This window comes from Sorex fumeus, unplaced genomic scaffold (assembly GCF_029834395.1).
Source record: "Sorex fumeus unplaced genomic scaffold, SorFum_2.1 ptg000030l, whole genome shotgun sequence".
Taxonomy (NCBI): Eukaryota; Metazoa; Chordata; class Mammalia; order Eulipotyphla; family Soricidae; genus Sorex; species Sorex fumeus.
In genome coordinates this window covers 18484556-18502173 of record NW_026606087.1, presented here as the reverse complement: position 1 = coordinate 18502173, position 17618 = coordinate 18484556, and the positions used below count along the sequence as shown (strand labels likewise).

Genomic DNA, 17618 nt, shown 5'->3' with positions numbered 1-17618 from the left:
TATGCAGGATGGGCGTGCTGGCTCATTCACTTTGGTGCTTAAACCATAAATTCCCACATGAGAACTGAATACGAACTTTCCTTACACTTCCCCAAATCCAGGAATTGGAATTAATTCAAAAGGGCTGGCAAGACAATACAGGGGTTATGCACTTGTCCTGCATGCAGCTGACCCAATTTGAAGTCTGGGAGCAATCGCTGAGCTCAGAGCCAGAAGCAGCCCAAGGAGGCACCTCCTTCACCCCCACTAAAACAAAAAAACAACAAAACAAACCCTATTACAAAATTACAAAATCAAAACCTTTCAAGGAAATGTTGTGCCCCCCAAAACCTACCCACTGAAGCAGAGACAAGAATATCTGGTGTCTTCTTTGGGATATAAAGTTTCTCCTTAGACCATCCACTATGTTGACATGTACTTCACATTTTGGATGTGCCTTACTTCTTACTTTTTAAAAATCCAGGAGCTGGAGAGATAGTACAGAGACAGTATAGCGCTTGCCTTGCACATGGCTGACCCGGGTTCAATCCCTGGCACACATATGGTTCCCTGGGCCTGCCAAAGTGATCCTGAAGTGCAGAGCCAAGAGTCAGCCCTGAGTACGATCAGGTGTGCTGCCCCCTGCCCCACCACAAATAACAACAACAACAAAAACAACAACAAACCCAAACCAATCAATATTTTTTAAAAATGAACCTATGTCTAGTGATATCACTAGAGTTCCTGGGAAAAGAAAACCCAGAAGACTCTGGAGAGATATTTCCACCACTACAGGTACAGAGACTGTCTGAGGGGAAAATAAACCTTCGAAAAATGAACTCACAATCAAAGAGGGGAAATATATCAGGAAAGGGTCACTGTAGCGCTGTAGCACTGTCCTCCCATTGTTCATCAATTTGCTGGAGCTGGCTCGAATAACGTCTCACAACAAATTGTGAGACTTGTGGTTACTGTTTTAGGCATATCAAATAAGCCACAGGCTTATTTGCCAGGCTCTGCCTTGTGGGCAAGATACTCTCAGTAGCTTGTCGGGCTCTCCGAGAGGGGCGGGGGAATCAAACCCAGGTTGGCCGCATGCAAGGCAAATGCCATACCCGCTGTGCTATCGCTCCAGTCCTAGGAAAGAGTCAACAGATATAATAAAAGGGTAGGACCATGGATGTAATTCAGCAATAAAGCACTAGAATGTAGGCAGCCCTGGTTTGATCCTTGGCATGGCAATAATAGGGCTGGAGAAATAGTTAAGGAACTTGCCTTGTTTGCAGCTGACCCTAGTTCTATACCTGGCACAGGATATGGTTCCTCTGACCACTGCAACGATGTGAGGATTAGGAGGAAGCCTTAAGCACCACAAGGTGTGTTCCAACCCACCCCCTAAAGTGGTAGGGCAATAGTAGAATTCAACAATTAGGAATTTCATGACCCGTGGTAAATACATGGGTTTAATCCTGAGAGTCACACAGACAAAAAAAGAAAAAGGCTAACCTGGTTTATTTCACTGGTGGTGAGGCCCCCAAGGGTGATGGGGACCTGTCAGCTGTGAGATTTGCTTGCTCAGTTCTCGAGAGAAGTTCTAGGGAGAAGCCCACATTCTTTTAGGCACGTTGTTCTCTCTCCCATTTCTCTCCCTCATTCTCCTTCCTAAAACCTTCCAATAAAATCTGTATTTACTTCAAAAAATGAATAACAATAGAAGCTTTACTCCCAGTAGCTCTTGCTGGAAACAATGAGCTGTATTGGGACATACGAAATTTAAAATAATCTGAAATGGCTGGAAAGACAGTACAGTGGGTAGGGTGCTTGCCTTGCACATGGCCAACACAGGGTCAAACCTCGGCATCCTTTATAAATACTCTGAGTCCCACTAGCACTGACCCCTGAGCACAGAGCCAGAATAAGCCCTGAACACTGCTAGGTGTGGTCCCCAAACCAAAACCCAAAACCAAAAAGAAATAAAGGCATGGAGAGAGAGAGAGAGAGAGAGAGAGAGAGAGAGAGAGAGAGACAGAGAGAGACAGAGAGAGACAGAGACAGAGAGAGACAGAGAGAGACAGAGAGAGACAGAGAGAGACAGAGACAGAGAGACAGAGAGAGAGACAGAGAGCTGACACAGGGCAAAGAGACCAGGGAGATAGGACAAGCCTGATGTTGTAGGCTTTGCATGCCCCCAACCTGGGTTCAGGGTTCAATCCCCAGTACTATATGGCCTCCCCTGAAGCCCCCAAGCACTGGTGTACAGTACCCAAGCATTACTGCATTCCTGGGCTCTGACACTGATCCACAATTTCAGTGACCTAGAATCATGAGAGTGGGCCCCAGGTCTCTCAAGCACCACTTTTGAGACACCTCCCAAATCCCACTATTTAAACTTTTAGAACAATCACGATCACGACGATCACGACCATCCTGTTATTCATCGATTGCCTCGAGCAGGCCCCGGTAACGTCTCCTTTGTCCTAGCCCTGAGATTTTTTAAAAAGTGCCATATTCAAGGCTCTTTCAGGGTTAGGAGAATGAGACCCATCATTGTTACTGGTATTTGGCATATTGGGTATGCCATGGGGAGTTTGCCAGACTCTGCCATGTGGGCAGGTTACATTCAGTAATGCGGGTCCCGGGGCTGAGATCTCCAAGCCTACTCGGACCAGGGCTGAGCATCCTCCACCCAGATCCTCCAAATTCCAGTAGGCGGGGGTCACACCCACCAACTGGCCCCCTGGCACTGTGTAATCCCATCAACGGCCAAGACTCAGAGACTATAAAACTCAGCTCCCGGAAGAGAACAGCGCAGAGTCTTCTGCCCCAACGCCTGGCTGTCCTCGCCAGGGCCCCTTGGAGGGGAGCGGGTTGAGTTTCCCTCCCCGCCCCGACCAGGGCTCCGGCAGCCGAAGACCTCCAGAACCAGCCACCACCATGCTGAGACCACTCTCCGCACACATGAAGGTACCGGCTGAGGAACAAAGACATGCGGGTCCCGGGGCTGAGATCTCCAAGCCTACTCGGACCGGGGCTGAGCATCCTCCACCCAGATCCTCCAAATTCCAGTAGGCAGGGGTCACACCCACCAACTGGCCCCCTGCGCTGTGTAATCCCATCAACAGCCAAGACTCAGAGACTATAAAACCCAGCTCCCGGAAGCACACGGTCGCATTTGCGGCCGCGCAACATCTTATAATGACATTTTTTAGAACAATAAATTCCAGAAATGATTCCCAAGGAGGCTCTCAGTATGTGGCTTCCTAAATCTTCAGCACATGGTCGCAGTTTCAGAAAGGCCTCACCGATGAGCTTGTGCTAGTGTGTCCATGGGGTCTTTTCACTGGCTTACAGTGAAATCAACCATGAACAGGAATCCATTCAGAACCTCAAAAAAATAAATAAATAAATAAATAAATAAATAAATAAATAAAGGAAAAGTGGCACACGGAGAGTCTTAGGCAAACTACTCTGCCTTTAATTTGGAAGAGAGATTCCCTCAAATGGAAGTGGGAACATAAGTGGCCCGCTCTCAGATCTAATACATTCTGATGGGGGCTAGAGAAAAGTTTGCTTTCCTGCAATAAACATCCTCACAATTAAAACAGGATTCACTTCATTGCTTCTTTTCCCTCAATAAAGCAAAGGTTAACAAAGAGCATACTGCAAAATAACTATTAAAATTTTTAAGTTTGCTTATAACTTTCTATCAGAGTTCAGTTAAAGGGGCTGGGTAAATGGCTACAGAGCTAGAATATTCTAGGACATTTGCTTTGCCTGGGGGAGCCCTGGACAAACCCAGAAGTAAGCACCAAGTAGCCCACAAGCATTGCTGGGTATGGTCATCCAAACAAACAAATAAACAAAAAGATCAATGAACTGTCACATTTAGAAGGTTCCAAAAGTCTGGGGCAAGTTGGCTTTTTGACCCTATTTTAATCGAGCGTTTCTTAGTGTCCAGAAAATTTAAGTGGTTCTAGAAAGTCTCGGGAGTTCCTGGGAACTCACCTTACATCACCTTCTCTTAGCTCTTTCCACAACCTTCAGCCCTGCTTCTGCTTCCCACCCTGTACTTCATCTACCTTTAGATGCTAGAGTTACAGTCACCAAGGTCCAGATGCCAAGGACAGTCCCAGTCCACTGCTTAATGACACCCACTTCATTCACAAGAGTACCTTACAGATATACGTGACCATCTTTCTTGGAAAAAAATGGATGGAATTTGGAGTTCACAAAATGCAGCTCCAAAATTTATTTCTTGGTCAGGGAGGTGGCTCAGTGGTAGGGCTTATGCCTTAGAAGCATAAGATTTGTTCCTGAGTCTCTTGGACCATGCAGGCGGAGCAGGCGGAGGGACAGAACCCTTCCCCCCCCCCCCCCCCCGAGGTGGCCTGGCGCTGGTAACCTACTGCAGGGACTAGACATATTTCTGCCAAAAGCCACTGGGTTCCAAGATTTGATTCTGAGTCTCTGAGATCACGGCCATTAAGCAGCTTGATCAGGAACCAGAGAGGCCGTTCACGGGCGGCGACTTGGGGTCTTGTCGGAGCAGTGAGGAAAGGGCCAGCTCCACCCCCCATCCCATGAGGCCCTGTGTGTCTCATCACTGCGGGCCCAAACCTGACTGTCCAATGGCCTCTGGAGGATGGTAGCCAACAAGCCACCAGAGGGAACAAGCCAAGGCACGAAACCTATTCCCACCTGGGGTGGGCAGTGCCAGTAACCTACTGTGGGAACCAGACGCATTTCTGCCAAAAGCCGCTGGGTTCTGAGATTTCTGAGTCTCTGGGATTCTGGCTGTTAAGAAGTTTATCAGGAACCAGAGAGGCCTTGCCTCCAATTATACAGCTGAGCCAGAGGTGGTTTGTGGGTGTGTCTCCCACATACCTAACTTTTGGCCATTTACTTTCTTGGTAAACTTGGCCACAAGTTGTTGCGGATTGGCCAAAGGCACAGCAGCAATTTGGGGTATCTAGAAGTCTGAAGGCACCATCAGGCTGCCGATGGACTCACCTCACAGGTACAGATTGACCTGCTGGCAGCACCATACCCCACCTGGGGCGTTCTATCCCTGCAATGCAAAACAACAACCACAACAATAATAATGATATTTATTTCTACTACATAAAACTGGGTGACCTTGGGCACACGATGGTAAAGTTATCAACCCCATCTGAGGCTTAGTGTCTTTCTCTGAAATTAGGGGCTACGATCACATTTCCAAACATGCTGTCAGGATCAGGGATATACCCATATGATTGGAATGGAGTAACTTTGCCTGTTCTGTGCACTCTTACCTTGCCGACCTGGAAGCAGTCATCGGCACTGAGAGAGAACAGCCGTGTGGGCCTGTACAGGTCGGTGACCGCAGAGCCAGTGACCCTCTGGAACAGGCCCTGGGTGAGGCCCTTCACACTAAGCAGGTAGACATCTTGCAGCCGCATCAGGGCCCGCGCCGCGCCCTCCAGGTCCTCAAAGGCTGGCAGGTCTTGCTCCACCTTCTCATAACCATCCTTTAGAGCTGGAAAGATCCAGAGTCGTCATCTCCATGCACACAACAGGGTGTGCATTGAGTATGTGTCAGCCTGAACACCTGTCTCCACTTTTTTCACAAACAAAACTAGGGTTGACTTTGTTCTGGTGGCGAGCACAGTTACTGGCCCAGAGCAGACACTTGGTACCATCTTCTGACTGAGGCACAAGTTCTCTGGAGTTCTCATTGGCCTCCAGACCAAACCAAGGCCCACCCCTCCAGCACCTCTCCCGACTCTGTTTTTCAGAAGTGTAACCTCTTCCTCTACTTCTGAATGCCTGCAAGCATCTCACAGTACAAAGTGGAGTAAATTTGGAAACTGTTTTTGTTACCAATGACATGATAGTATCTTAACTTCATAAAATAGAAACGAGGAGAAGATACTACTTTCCATGTACAGGTAAACTGAGTGACGTAAGCCACTATTCTACACAGGTTGTAGTGAAGGTCAAAATGAGGTAGCATAATGAAAGTGCTCTCTAATGTATAACATATTAACCACAGTCATTTAAAAAACATATCACTGGAAGGAGTAGTTTGGATTCCAGCCAGGGTGGCCAAGGGCTATCCCTGACTCAGGGGACCATTATATGGTACTGGGGATTGAACAGGCATTGATTGAATGTAAGTCAAGTATCTTCTACACTATCTCTCCAGCCTCACAGTAATTGCTAATAACCATGTTAACAACTAATCTTGATAATATTAGATCTACACAGATCAGGCAATACTTGAAGACTTCATTACGTTTCATCCCATCAGAATCTCTCTCCTTGTCACTGGGTGAGACAGAATCTTCTCCTCCCCGCCCTCCACTCCCCAGCCCTCCTCTTCGTTACCTTGGATGTTCTCACTGGCCTCCAGACTGTGCACCACATTTCTCCAGTCAGACTGCAGGCGTTTGATGAGAGTAAATGCAAGCAAAGGATTAGACACAGTGATGGCTGAGTCCTCATGCAGAGAAAGCACCTTCTCATAAAACCTGAAAGAGAGGAGTAGAACCTTCTCAACTACTGGGCCAACCACCACGCCAAGCAAATGCTGCCATGGTGCATGAATGTAATGCTTAACCCCTGGAGCTCATGTCATATTTTAACCATTATACACAAAGCATATGAAAATCACCCACACAACCAACTTAGGGCCACCCAGTTGTTCACTCATGAGCCAGTCCCTACTGGCAAAGACCATAAGTCAGACAAAGGGATACATGCTAGAGATATAAAGTCCAGGGGGGCGGTGACTGCTTAAGGAGCTCACAAAGAAGAAAAACTAATGTTTTCCTCATCATACTACACTCAATTCTCAGTCTCTGGTACAAGCTCAAATACACTGCACAGTGAATTCTAATTCTGCAAGGCAAGCTATGGAGGGAGGTGGGCACATCATACCACGTAATGCCATGACAATTGGTAAGCAGAGCACCTAATTCTGGTGGGAGTTCGAAGGGCTGAGGGGGGATTCTGATCTGACACCTGAGGATTAGTTCAACGTTTGGGGCTCCTGCTTACCAAGCCCTTACATGTATTAGGCATCATGCAAAGTGCCTTAGGAATATGGTCTCATTTAAGTCTCCTTTAATGCCTGAAGCCTTCGAGCAGATTCTGACTCCCATTTTGCAGGAGAGGACACAGCAGGCACACTGCTAGTGAGTGGCAAAGCCTGGGATGAACCAGAACTACCTGCCCAGGAAGCCTGCTTTCTCCTTGGATTTTGCTATTCTGAATTTTTGTGGGGCTTTTGTTGTTTTATTTTGTTTTTGTTTTGTTTTGTTTCTGACACTTGCCTAAAGGACCTGAGATACAACTCTTCCTGCTTTGAAATTTCTTTTAGCCTTTTTTAAATTTGGGGTTTTGTTATGGTGCCACAACTTAGGCTGTGCTCAGGACTTATTCCTGGATTTGTGCTCAGAGATCACTCCTGGCAGTGCTCACTGGAATATGTACAATGCTGGGGATCAAATCTGCATTCACCGGTGCAAGGCAACCACCTTATTAGCTGTTACTTCTCTGGCCTCTCTTTTTAAATTTTTTAAAATTTTTCATAAAGTTATTTACAATAACTAATTACATTAAATATTTCAACAGCAATCCCACTACTATTACACCAACCATCACCATTATTTTGAGTTTTCCCACCACCACACAAGCCTGCTCCAATGGCAAATGCTAAATAATTTTGTATTGCTTTTTATGAATAATTCGCTAAAAATGATTCAAAAAGTTTCCTTAGAGGAATGTATGTAAAGATTTCTGCATCTCACCCTTGAGACATTAAGCCCCTGAATAAGAGATCACTAACATGTTCTTACAGGTTGAGCCTTGTATGCATATATGTGCACACACACACATATATATGCATACACACATATATATTTATTATATATTTATCAAGATCAGTTGACTCCTACTTTACACCTCATTCAATGTGTTGCTACTCTTGGTATATCAGTGGCATAAAGTATAAGATGGCGTGTGGTTGAGAATGTGGCTGGGTGCTCCAGGATTTCTAAAATTTTAAATAGGGTGACAAAGCTGTAGTTAAATTTTTAACTGGATGGTGATTTGCGGGTCCTGAGGCATCTCTGCAGCATGTTGCTCTCTTCCGAAATTTATCTGTGAGTCTCTGGATCGTGGCCTTTAATGAGATTATAAGACACTAGAGGCGGTGTGTGGGTGTGACTGCAAGGCACCAGAAAGCACAGGGAGATGAGGGGTGGGCATCCGTACCCGACTCCAGGCAAGCCAGGAGATTTCAGTCACGAAACCCACATACCTGGGTTTTTCATTGGATTCATTCTCATGCGTGAGGGGATAATGCATGGAGATCAGCCATGAGCATGGTAGCACTGGATTCTGGAGGTTTTTGGTTTCCAGGGTTCAGTTGGGGCAGGTGGTGAGCTCACCAGCCTCCCTCCTAGGTACCCTGGATGAAGTCAGCCTGTCCGGCCTCTCTTTAAACCTATTTTCCCAACCAGCCCTATGTTACTCCCCAGCCTTAATTTGCAAGTAAAATGGTGCTTTGAGGGACATAAATCTACCATCTTCTCAGGTTGCTAGTCCCTATATAAATGTTTTTTCTTCCAGCAATGCTTGTCTCTCAAGTAACTGGGCTTTAATGGTAAGCCCCCAAATCTGCATCCAGGAAACAAGTTCATACTGGTTATTGTAGGCAGTGGACTCAAGCTGATACAAAGGAAAGAGTGGGTTAAGGCTCAGTGAATCTATGGGCAAGACAACAGCTGTTATACTCATCACTCCATACCTAAATTCAACTTGGAAATCTATGAAAGAATAAATCAAATCTATGCTTCCAAAATCTAGTGGGGATCTTTGAATAAACTAACAGCATGGACTTGCAATTTAGAGGGAAGATGGACACTGATAATTATATTACATACATGACATCAGATTTCAGAACACGAATTGGGGGTGAGTGCAGAAAGCAAGAGGCTGATTGGGCCAGCATAGTTCATGGAAGGTTTCAGAGAGACTTAACGAACTGAGACTTTAAGAGGCAGGGAGGGAGGAGGAGAAGGAGTAGGCCTCCTTCCCAGCAGGCAGAGAAAGTTTCACTCATGTGAAGGTCCACAGGGCCACAGTAGGGGAAATATATGCAGATGGGTATTGATGGAGCCAGGGGTTATGAGGAGCCTGGGTAAGAGAATGGAGAAGTGACCATTCAGTCTGCTGAGAATTTGGGTTTAACCCTAAGTGTGATCAGGAGTCACCAGTAGGTTGTAAGTGGGAGTGCTCTGAGATGTCCACTTACATCAATCTGTGAGCAAATGGGAAGAGGGTTTTGAGAAGAAAACAGACACTCGTGGTGCTTGTAATGGAATGAGGTGGTGTCTGTTGGACAAGCGTCCAATCCTCCAGCTCACCAACATTTGCAAAACAATAAAAGGGTGTGTGGGAAGGAGGAGAGGAGTCAAAAATGGTGGAACCCTAAGAGATCCATTCTCCAGAAATTTCCCTCTTCCTAGATCTTAGAGTATGTCCACAGAATCAACTCATCTGCTCCCTTTTCCGTGAACTATGTTACTCCATTTCCTTTGTCTTGTTGTTTATTGAGGGGTCACGTGCAGTGATGCTCAGAGATTACTCCTGGCTCTGTGCTCAGGAATGACTCCTGATGGGCTCAGGGGACCATACTGGGTGCCAGGGATTGAGCCCGAGTTGGCAGTGTGCAAGACCAGCTCCCTACCCTCTGCAATATCCTCCAGCCCCCAGGTTATTCCATCTCTTTTTTTTTATATAATTTATTTATTTATTGAATCACTGTGGGAAAACTTACAGAGCTTTCAGGTTTAGGTCTCAGTCATGTAAATATCAAACACATTTCCCTTTACCAATACTTATTTTTTACCACGAACCCCAATAGAACCCCACCTCCCACCCCTCCCAATTCCTGTGAGGCAGATGAGTTCTAGTTAACACTCTATCTACTTTAACTAGATTCATTGTTTTCGATAAAGATGCACCATTATTATTTAGAGTTTACCACCGCCCCCCCCCCAAATCAGACATGCTGAAAAAGCGTTGTGAAATGATTTGCTTCCTACAGCTGGGTTCAAGAATTAAATGTTGTCGGCCGCACGGTTTTGGATTTCTGCTATTTTACTTATTAACCCTGGAAGTATTTCTACTAAAAGTCAGATAATTAAGAGATTGGTTTCTGTGCTCTGGAGTCGTGGCCGTGCCGGAGAGCCGCTCGTGGGGGGCAACTGGTGACCTCGGTAGGGCGTGAAGGACGGGTCGGAACGCCCCCCTTCCCTTGAGGTTTTTGTCGCCCCCAACCCCCGGCTCATACCTGCTGTCCACAAGGCTCCCATGCGGCTGCCATCTTTCTTTCCAGAGCTTATTCCATCTCTTAACACACTACTAAAACTTACATTCTTGAACCTTATTGATTTGTAAAAGGAATATTTGAGCTCTAGTTTTGCCTTCTAAGAATTTTTCTCTTGCCTTAAATGATTTCAGACCAAGGTCTGGAGCAATAGTACAGCGGGTAGGGCATTTGCCTTGCACAGCAGCCAATCCCCGGCATCCCATATGATCCCACAAGCACAGCCAGGAGTAACTCCTAAGTGCAGAGACAAGAGTAACCCCTGAGCATCATTGAGTGCGACCCAAAAAAAAACTTTTTAAAAATATTTCAGACCAGAGAGATAGTAGCACAACTGACCCAGGTTTGATCCCCAGCACCACATATGGTTCCCTGAGCACCACCTGAAGTGATCCCTGAGCACAGAGCTTGGAGTAAGCCTCAGGCAGAGACATTTGTGGCCCAAACCCCTTCTCCCCAAAGAGACTGATTTCAAGAACAAATTAGTCACAAATTAATCACAGTGGAAGAAAAAGCAAAAAGGAGCAAGAAAGGCTATGGGTGTCTGTCCATGTGTGTGAGCGCACAGCAGTGTTCTGATGGGGGAAGGGGCTTTGACAAGGGGGAATAGGGACAAATGAAGAAAGGAGGGACTGGAGGGGAGGGTATCGGGGGTGAGGGTAGGAAGCAGGATCTGTTTTATTTTTTCCTTCAAAAGCTCTCATATTTTCATTATATAATGAAAATTATTGATTCATTAATAATTTAAATAATAATAATTTCCTTACAGGTGTGCGTGCTAGGTCCCAAATCCAAAATCATGCTTTTAATAACCATCATGGATTTTCCCTGAGAGTTTCTCTTTTCTTTTTTTTTTTTTTTTTTTTTTTTTACAGTTGTAGATTTACAATTTTTTGGGCTTGGGTTTCAATTATACAATGATCAGATACCCATCCCTCCACCAGTGCCCGTTTTTCACCACCATGGCTAATATCCCTCCCACCCCCATCCCCCCATCCCTCCCTGCCTCTGTGGCAGGGCAATCCCCTGTGTTCTCTCTCTCCGTTTGGGTGTTGTGGTCTGCAAAAGAGGCATTGAGTGGCAAACATGTTCAGTCCATAGTCTACTTTCGACATGCATCTCCCCTCCTGGGAGAGGATCTGTTTTTTTGAGCAATGTCTAAGCTAAGGATTCCTTAAGGGTAGGGACCTCCGCACTGAAATGGAGTCTAAAGAGAAGCTCACCTAAGAAGAACCAAATCAAGCAACGTGCCACGACAGAGATGCAACTAGGGGATATCATGATGAGTGGAGCCAGTCAGAAGGAAAGAGACAGACACAGTAAGATATCTCTCATTTGTGGGACTTACAGAAACAGCTCGGGGCTAAAGAGATAACATAGCAGGTAAGGCACTGGCCTTGCACACGGCTGACCTAGGTTCAATCCTAGTGCAAAGCCAGGAATAACCTCTAAGCATTGCCAGGGATGGCCCCCCACAAAGCAGAAAGTTACACAGTTAAGTAGCAGCAAATAGCCAAAGGCGATACAATAGGAGAACTGATCCACACAGTTGAGTTCCGGGAGTAACTGAAAGGTAGAGGTGCTCGGGTGGAAGGTGGTACATTGGTGAGGGGTGCAGTGTTAGATTTATGTGCATGGGAAGCCATCATTCACAGTACTGTAAATCGCAGAACCTCAATCAACTAAACAAGCACAGAAATAATGAACCTGATTTCCTTTGTGGGGCTTTTAGGGAGCCAAACTTAGGAGACTATGAGCCTGAGGACCCCAAGGAGGAAACTGGAAGCCAGGGTGTCTTTTTTTTTTTTTTTGGTAAGTTAACCATTATTTCCAGCTTTCAGCTCCATATGGTTCTACTTAGTAAAACATATTCTATTGCAACATGAAAAAACTTAGAGACTACGGCTTGAGGCCAGCCTGAAAAGTAAGTGTCCAGTGACAAGTGAGGCTGAGTGGGCAGTGATTTGATGATATTAGAAGGCAGCTGGATGGGAAGGAGAACTGTGATGTGTCCTGGCCAGCCCCCAACATCCTTCAGTTTCCTATGTGAAAGAAAGGAGGGACCTACTCTAGCAGAAACTGAGGTTGTGTCAGAGGGACAGGACAAGGGTTAGGGCATTTGCCTTGCATCCTGCTGACCCCAGTTTGATTCCAGGACACCATTTATGGTTGGTTCCCTGAGCATGGAGTCAGGAATAACTGTGTGTACTTCAGGTATAGCATAAGAAACTAAACCAAAATAAATTTTTTAAAAAGGAAACAGACACCAAGAGACAGAAATGAGGCAGAGAGATGATTCTTTTCCAAGTCATCTCAGATGACACGCACAACCTCCATCGTGTTCTCAGGGCAGCCCACCTTGTACTGGGGACCAATTCTCTTAGACTTGGGCTTGATTTTAAACTATAGCAATGCTTTAACTCAGTATTTAACTATGCATTTTCTGTCACACTAGGGAAAAAAAATAACTGATATCTGAGGCTGGTTTGGAATCTAAATGCTGGCTTTATGCCCAGTCTCTAAGCAAATAGCTGGTTTCCAAAGACCAAGTTACTGGAAGCTAAATTCAAACAAATGCTGCTGAGAGTGGAAAATCAGATCTTTTCCCTCAAAAATCCGCACATAAAATATGCAATCCAATGCCTGCATGAAACATCGTCTGGGCGGATTTTGCAACAGCAATGCAAGAGCTATTTGAATTCAATATGCTTCTCCCCAGCAGTTCAGAGATGATTTGTTTCAGCTCTTCTGAGATCATCTGAATGCTTAATTCTTCTTACAGAAATAAATGAATAAACTCTTCATGTTGGTGGTGTTTAAGGCTGCAACAACAGCTAGGGGATAACTATTGAACAACATTAGTTAATTCCATATTAGTTATGTGCTCAAATACCATATATTAGTGTATAACTGTGGAAATGATAACTTGTATAATTTTTATTTAATACCTTGGGTTAGGGAGTAGTTTCGACATTTAAAAAGATTCCATTTTGGCCAGCATTTTGGCTTGGCTGTAAAGTACATGTCTTGACCACATAAGCCCTAGGTTTGGTCCTTTGGTATGGAAAAAAAAGAGGAAAAGAAGGAACAGAGATGGAATTGAGCAGTACAGCACTTGCTGTGCAAGGCTGAGAGGCTCCATCCCTGGCATTCAGGGAGGCATTGATGGTATAGTGGTGAGCAGAGTTACCTTCCAATGCCTGGCATCAAAGAAAATCCTATTTAGATATTCAAGATGTTGTTCCTAAGCTCCTTAGGAACAACATCGCAAGATACAGAAAATCACTAGATTAGAAATATAGGACTATATATATAGAAACTGCCAAAATTCTTGTTTTAAAAATTAACCATGAACATTTACTAAGAAACGGTCACTGAAATATCAAAGTAAACTATAAAACAAAACACTGAAAAGTCATCTGAGAAGGGAATCTAGAATTTTCTTGTTCTAGTGGGTAGGATGTTTGCTTTGCACGTGGCCAACCCGGGTTCGATTCCCAGCATCCCATATGGTCCCTTGAGCACCGCCAGGAATAACTCCTGAGTTCAGAGCCAGGAGTAACCCCTGTGCATTGCCAGGTGTGACCCAAAAAGCAAAAAAAAAAAAAAAATAGAATTTTCTTGTTCTGTCTTATTACCTGGATTTTATAATCCTAGTTAATGCTTAAAACCAAAAGGGGAGACTACTTTTACCAGTGAATATTAAAATAAATAATGCTGATAAAATGCCAGTATGTATTGAGCAATTAGTGCATTTCAAACACAATGACAGACATCTTTATGCAGTCTTAAATCTTTTTTAACAACATTACAGGAAAAGGCACTATCATTATCATCATTTTATGGGTTAGAAAACTAATATATAAAGAAGTAAAAGAAACTGGTCAGCATCAGAGCCAAGAATTCACACAGAGGTTCGTTCAACTCCTGAATCCAGACGCATAACCACTATATAATCCAGATGCTCATAAAACTTCAGGAGTTATGGGGCTTGGTTTGGGTCCTGGCATATTAGAGAAAGCACAAAGTTGGGATGTTATAGTACAATTGAAAGAAACAACCAGAAGAATTGTATCCTAGACCTGGATTTTGTACCCACTCGATTTGTAATCTTGGATAAGGCACTGAATTAACATATTCTAACCTTTTAAATGACTCCCATGTTATGAAAAGAATAATACAAAACTATTTCAAAGCATTGTGTATGAGAATCAAGTGACATAAGGTGTGTGCAAAGACATCCCACTGAAGAAAAGCTGTGACAAGGACAACACTGATGACAGTGAAAGAGAGGAGCGTGCAGAGGGTACCCTGGTGAACTGCTTTGTCCTTCTGCTTACTCTGTTCCCAGAGAGATCCCAGGACCAGGATTCTGAGCATAGCCCATCTCCCTCTGAGTTACCCACAGAGAGTGGAATGAAAGATGAGTGATATGGCAACAGCGTATGCATGCCAAGGGAGCACTGCAGGATCTGAAACCAAAGAGGAAAAGTCTGTCCTATTTCTAACAATGAACTTGGATCCCTAAGATTCTGACCTCAGAACACATGAAAAAAACATTTTGTTCTATCAACAGAGCCCAGAGAATAGGTCCCATGCTACCTACCTCTACAGGTGGCAGAATTACTGACAGTGTTCGAATATGTTGTTAAAGGTAATGCACATGTTTATATCTATCAAGCTATTTCAAACTAACAGTAAATTAATTATGTATAACTGCTTATATGCAAGCTACACACGTGTACCATGTACCAAATTATCTCAGCCTTCAGCCACCAGTAAGTAGCACACAAGATTTCACTCCCACATTTCCACATACCAACATGGCCTATCTATAATGTCCACAAGTCTTCTCATCTGTCAGTGTTCCCTTACAAACACCTTCCCACACACCTTAGGATGGGGATGACTGTCACACACATACACCTACTGGCAGTGTCATCTGTATTCCGTGCAGGGTCATGCAGCATCAGAGCAATATGAATACATTCAGATGGCTTAATATTACCCCCACTGGTGTAGTGGTTACCCTGCTGGTTTTCACTTTGAGGGCTTCTCAGTGTCTCAGGCAACATTCCTACATATGCAGCCATATATAATCACTTCTTCCTAGTGTCTCAGTCCATGCTTACCGTGTTCCAAAGCTCACAGAAGCTCACCTCACAGCGTGGAGCATTAGCGTGTGACAGCACTAGAGTGTTATTACACAACAAAGCAATACTGGCTGAGCATCCTCCTGTCCGAACGAGTCGGTGTCCTCTGACATCAGTTACGGTTTGCTCCCGTGTTTCCTTGGTTTCAAATACTTTCCTACCCAGGCAACCTCTCCATTGTCATGCTCCTACTGACAGCTCTGGAAGGTGTCAAGAGAAGGGTGCCATATCATGATGCCACAGACTCCAGGCCCCCAGTGGGCAGGCTGGGTCTTGTTCACTCTCTTGTACCCCAGTGCGAGATCAGCACGGGCTCACACACAGGCATTTATGAACACACAGTCTTACTCATATGGGACAATGTGGGGATCTTGCCATGTGACATTCCAAGTGCCGAGCCCCACCAGTCCCAGTGACATGAAATTGTCCCATCCAGACATGGATTGTTACCTCATGCAAACATTCACTCGCCAGATCACATGGAGAACACGTATGTGTGTGTGTGTGTGTGTGTGTGTGTGTGTGTGTGTGTGTGTGTGTGTGAGCAACAGAGGGGGGGGCACATTGTCACTTCTTTCTGCCCATCCCACTGTGTATGGCAGTGCGCCTTTAGTCTCACCAGCCTAGACTCAAGCCCTGGGGTGTCCTGCGTGACCCAGAGTCGCCCCACACTCTCCTACACTCTCAGCTTTGCTGTGTGATGCTGTACCTGGGGTGCCCCTGGGCTGTGCCCACAGCGTCCCAGGAATCCTCATGGTGGACACTGGATTTGCGACCCCTGCCAATGAGCGCCAGAGTCCCTCCCCAGCCCGTGGCACTGTGTCGGGGCTCGGCTCGCCCTGGGACAGTCGCCCCGTCTTGTCCATCCCGTCTCACCTGGTCAGGTCCCGCAGCCGCGCCTCCTCCCAGCGCAGGTAGCGCCGCAGCAGCTCCAGCAGCCGGCGCTCAGGCGCCAGCGCACGCGCCACGCTGGTCAGCGCCGAGAACGTGTCCCCCCGCGTCGCGGCCCCTGCCGGGTCCCCTGCGCCGAGCGCCAGTGCCAGCAGCAGAGACGCAAGCCGCGTCGCGGGGCCCATGGCCGGCCCGAGTTCGTACCCTCGGACTGTCCGGGTACCCGGCGCTCGTCGCTCAGGCCACGCCCCTCCTGGTTACCCCGCCCCTAACCCGCCCAGGACACGCCCAATACCCCGCCCCTTCCAATTGCCCCGCCCCGGACACGCCCGGACACGCCCTCCAGGTTGCCCCGCCCTGCGCAGTCTCCTGCCACTGTGCGGTTGGGCTGCTCTGTCGGTGGGGGTCTTCCCTCACCTTGGGGTCCACCAGCTTTGTCCATTTGGTTATTCCCTCACTATGTTGCTTTATATTCCACGCATGAAAGAGATCATTCTGTGTCTGTTCCCTCTCCTTCTGGCTAACTTCACTCAGCATAATACTCTCCAGATTCATCCATGGCAACAGCCAATTTCATGATTTCTTCTTTCCCGTAGCCAAGTGGTATTTCACTGTGTCTAGATACCACAGAGTCTTTCTCCAATCCTCTGTTTATGGACATTTAGGTTCTTTCCAGATTTGGGCTACTGTTAATTGTGAAGTAATATGCATAGGGATACAAATGTCTTTATAAGGTAGTAAGGAGGGTTGGTTGGTTTTGTTTTGTTTTGTTTTTGCAGGAGAGGAGGGGTTAATTTTATCATGGTAAAGAAGAGTAAGAACACTAGGAGTAGCGTCCACTGGTTGGGACTGTCCGGTCAGGCACTGGGTGCTTCTCAGTGCAAAAGTGTTCTAAAGGTTCTGAATTGGCTCAGTCAGAGCAAGAGAATGCAGGAGGGCAACTTCTCCCAGAGAGAGAACCTCATACCCTCCAAATAAGTCTCAGGCCAGTTTGTTTTAGCTTTTCCCAGCCCAAGATAATCCTAGACTTTAGGAGGTAGAAGGGGAAAAAGAGGAGACAAAGTTGCAAAAAGCTTTGCCAGTACTAAACAGAATTTTTTATGTGCTTGTTTTTTTGACCCTATTATTAAACAATACCTATTTTTTGAGTGACAGAAACTGCAAAATGCATATTAGCTCTGAGGAAGTAATACTATTATGATTTGCTTTTCACTGCA

General features: G+C 45.8%; 1 protein-coding gene across 1 annotated transcript in view; it reads right to left on the bottom strand.

The window, feature by feature from the left end:
• The window catches only part of P4HA3 (prolyl 4-hydroxylase subunit alpha 3), a 43721-nt gene extending 27093 nt beyond the window's left edge, over positions 1-16628 (bottom strand). Inside the window, exons 1-3 of the mRNA XM_056116098.1 lie at positions 16387-16628; positions 6349-6491; positions 5274-5497 (exon numbers count right to left, since the gene is read on the bottom strand). Of these exons, the coding sequence (XP_055972073.1) occupies positions 5274-5497; positions 6349-6491; positions 16387-16586 (567 nt within the window). The 5' untranslated portion in view covers positions 16587-16628. The remainder of the gene's footprint in view (positions 1-5273; positions 5498-6348; positions 6492-16386) is intronic.
• Positions 16629-17618: the final 990 nt, after the last annotated feature.